Raw genomic sequence first — 1,127 nt, 5'->3', positions numbered from 1 at the left:
CCCTAGGCCCTCACTCGGCCGCCGCCGCCATGTTGCGAGCGAGACACATCCGGGTCCTCCCCGCCCGCGTCGCCGCGGCGACAGACCACGCCCCCGGGGGCGGGATCACAGCTTAATGAGAGGGGCGTGACCAGACCAATATGGAATAGAGGCGTGGCCTGAGGAATGGGTGGACCAAATATGGATAAAGGGGTGGGGTTTAGAGCGGAAGGGGCGGTGCTTGAAGCGGAAGTGATACTCAACGTGCTGTTAGGGCGGAACTAAACGGGAGAGCGTCCAATCGCGGAGCGAGGAGCGGAGATTGGCAGTTGCGCTGTCCAATCGCGTCGCGGTGCGCTGGAAGCCGGGTAAGATGGCGGCGGTGCGAGGGGAGCGTTCCTGGGACACCCCCGGGCTCTGATTGTGTGTTCTCCTCCCCTCAGAACCCCCGGAGATGCCGCTCCGCGCCGTGCTCAGGGCCGCGGCCTCGCTGCGCCGCTGCGGTGCGTATTTATCCCACCCAAAACCACCCCGTCCCCGGCCATCCCCGCAAACAAACCCGCCCCCCCAACCCACTGACCCCTTTTTCTGTGTCCCCCCCGCAGGTCCAGGACTGTCACTCCCCACCACCGCCACCCCCCTCCTCCTCCCCGCTCTCTCGCCGCCGCCCCCCAGACCCGCCCCCATGGCCACGCTGAACCAGATGCACCGCCAGGGCCGCCCCGCGCCGCCCCCCCGCAAACTGGGGCCAACCCAGGGCCGCCCCCAGATCAAGGGGGTGGTGCTGAAGAACCTGATCCGCAAGCCCAAGAAGCCGAACTCCGCGAACCGGCGGTGCGTGCGGGTGCGGCTCAGCACGGGCAAGGAGGTGGTCGCGTTCGTGCCCGGCGAGGGGCACAACCTGCAGGAGCACCACGTGGTGCTGGTGCAGGGCGGCCGCACCCAGGACCTGCCCGGCGTCAAACTCACCGTGGTCAGGGGCAAGTACGACTGTGCCCACGTGCAGAAGAAGAAATGATAGTGGGGGACACCCCCCTCGGGGGGCCCGGGCGGGGGAGTAGCCGCTCCTGGGGGTGCGAAGCGAGAATTAAAGGCGGTTCGTTGTGCGAGGGTTGTGCTGTTGGAGTCGTGTTGGGGGCAATGGGGAG

At 67.6% G+C, this 1,127-nt stretch overlaps 1 protein-coding gene across 1 annotated transcript; it reads left to right on the top strand.

The window, feature by feature from the left end:
* The first annotated feature begins 278 nt into the window (after positions 1-278).
* MRPS12 (mitochondrial ribosomal protein S12) lies at positions 279-1,090 on the top strand. The gene is made up of 3 exons (XM_027707088.1): positions 279-347; positions 423-482; positions 585-1,090. Exons 2-3 carry the CDS (start codon positions 434-436, stop codon positions 995-997), a joined length of 462 nt encoding a protein of 153 aa, XP_027562889.1. The 5' UTR covers positions 279-347; positions 423-433; the 3' UTR covers positions 998-1,090.
* Positions 1,091-1,127: the final 37 nt, after the last annotated feature.

Source organism: Neopelma chrysocephalum, unplaced genomic scaffold (assembly GCF_003984885.1).
Source record: "Neopelma chrysocephalum unplaced genomic scaffold, ASM398488v2 Primary Assembly neopelma1_89399, whole genome shotgun sequence".
Classification (NCBI taxonomy): domain Eukaryota; kingdom Metazoa; phylum Chordata; class Aves; order Passeriformes; family Pipridae; genus Neopelma; species Neopelma chrysocephalum.
This window is presented reverse-complemented; position numbering and strand designations above follow the sequence as displayed.

What these genes read in the sequence shown, in the direction of transcription:
- MRPS12 (XM_027707088.1), top strand. Translation starts at nt 434, where the DNA reads ATGCCGCTCCGCGCCGTGCTCAGGGCCGCGGCCTCGCTGCGCCGCTGC. An exon ending in GGCCTCGCTGCGCCGCTGCG is followed by an intron (nt 483 to 584) that starts GTGCGTATTTAT and finishes TCCCCCCCGCAG; the next exon opens with GTCCAGGACTGTCACTCCCC.